The 1,592-nt window shown below is 60.6% G+C and overlaps 1 protein-coding gene across 1 annotated transcript in view; it reads left to right on the top strand.

Moving 5' to 3' along the window:
- RAPSN (receptor associated protein of the synapse) overlaps positions 1-1,592 on the top strand; it is an 11,556-nt gene that overhangs the window by 486 nt on the left and 9,478 nt on the right. The window contains exon 2 of the mRNA XM_015569481.1: positions 393-731. Coding sequence (XP_015424967.1) covers positions 393-731 — 339 coding nt within the window. The remainder of the gene's footprint in view (positions 1-392; positions 732-1,592) is intronic.

Raw genomic sequence — 1,592 nt, 5'->3', positions numbered from 1 at the left:
CCCTCCCGCTCCCCAGGCCCCGCTGTGCCCCACAAGCTAGCCGCCGAGGACTGGGGCTCTGAACCCACATCGGAGGCCTGGGTCTTAGATGCTGCGTCTTGGCTTGGGGTTCGGGCCTGTGGCTTTGAACTGCAGGGGCTGGGACTCTCGAGCCAGGAGGCCAGGTTCCAGCCTTCCTGGTGGGGTTTGAGCCTGCGTCTGGGGGCGCTGGCTCCAGGTTTGAGGCTGGGGCTGGGTGGTGGTGAGGCTGGAGATCTAGGCTGGGGCAGGAAAGGCGGGGCTCTGGGGCTGTGCTTGGGAGGTGGAGGCTCAGGGCTGAGGCTCCAGAGCCTCGGGCTGTGAGGCTTGGTGGGCGGGGGGCTGACGGCCAGTGCCCACCCGCCCCCTGGCAGTTCGCCGTGGTGCAGATCGACACCGCACGGTCGCTGGAGGATGCCAACTTCCTCCTGGAGAGCTACCTGAACCTGGCGCGCAGCAACGAGAAGCTGTGTGAGTTTCACAAGACCATCTCCTACTGCAAGACCTGCCTCGGCCTGCCTGGCACCAGGGCGGGCGCCCAGCTCGGAGGCCAGGTCAGCCTGAGCATGGGCAACGCCTTCCTGGGCCTCAGCCTCTTCCAGAAGGCCCTGGAGAGCTTCGAGAAGGCCCTGCGCTACGCCCACAACAACGACGACACCATGCTCGAGTGCCGCGTCTGCTGCAGCCTGGGCAGCTTCTACGCCCAGGTCAAGGTGGGCCGGGCCGGGGGAGGGCAGGGCGGGCTCAGGCTCCCCTGCGTCACCTCGTTCAGTCCTCCCAGTTAGGTAGGGACGAGGTGGACTAGAGTCCGAGAGGGGTGACCCTTACCCAGGAAGGTAAAGACTGGGTCAGGAAGGGCAGAGCCGGAAATCAACCCTTGATCGGTCTGACTCTCTGGGGGGAACGGGAGGCTCCTGGGTGAGGAGGGGCCGTGAAACGGCCCTGCCACGCACTTGCTGTATGAGCCTGGACACAGCCTTCTCCTCTCTGAACCTTGGTAGGTATCTATACTAATAAAAGCGTAATATGCTAATTAGACCAGACGTCCTTCCAGACATCCTTCCGTCCTTCCATGCGAAGCCAGGGTTGCGAGGGAAGCCCGGGTCCCGGGTGCCTGCCGGCAGCTGCAGGGGATCCCGGGTGCCAGAGCAGGGAAGGAAGGCCTACTCTTGCATGATTTTCGTGCATTGGGCCTCTAGTATCTATATAATGAGGGAGAGTAAGGATTCATTCATCATATATTTATTGAGCATTTACTGTATCCCAGGCACTGTTGGCCCAGGGTGCAGCAGTGCCAGCAATAGCCAAGTCCCTGGCCTCCTGTAGCTTGCCCTCTAGTTGCGGGGAGAAAGAGGAGGAACACAGTGAGTAAGTAAACTACATAGCATGCTGGAAGTGCTTCCGAGGAAGAAGGAAAGCGAGAAAGGGGTCAGAGATGCTGCAGTCAAACAATTGGACGTTGCAAGACTCATAGACGTGGTGTCCATGACTTGAAGGAGATGAGAGTGCGAGCCATGCAGAAACCTGGGAACGAGTGGGAAAGAAGCAACAGCTAAGGCAAAGCTGTCCTGGAA

This window comes from Myotis davidii, unplaced genomic scaffold (genome assembly GCF_000327345.1).
Source record: "Myotis davidii unplaced genomic scaffold, ASM32734v1 scaffold265, whole genome shotgun sequence".
Taxonomy (NCBI): Eukaryota; Metazoa; Chordata; class Mammalia; order Chiroptera; family Vespertilionidae; genus Myotis; species Myotis davidii.
The sequence above is the reverse complement of the archived record's forward strand: the minus strand, read 5'-3'. Positions and strand labels throughout refer to the sequence as shown.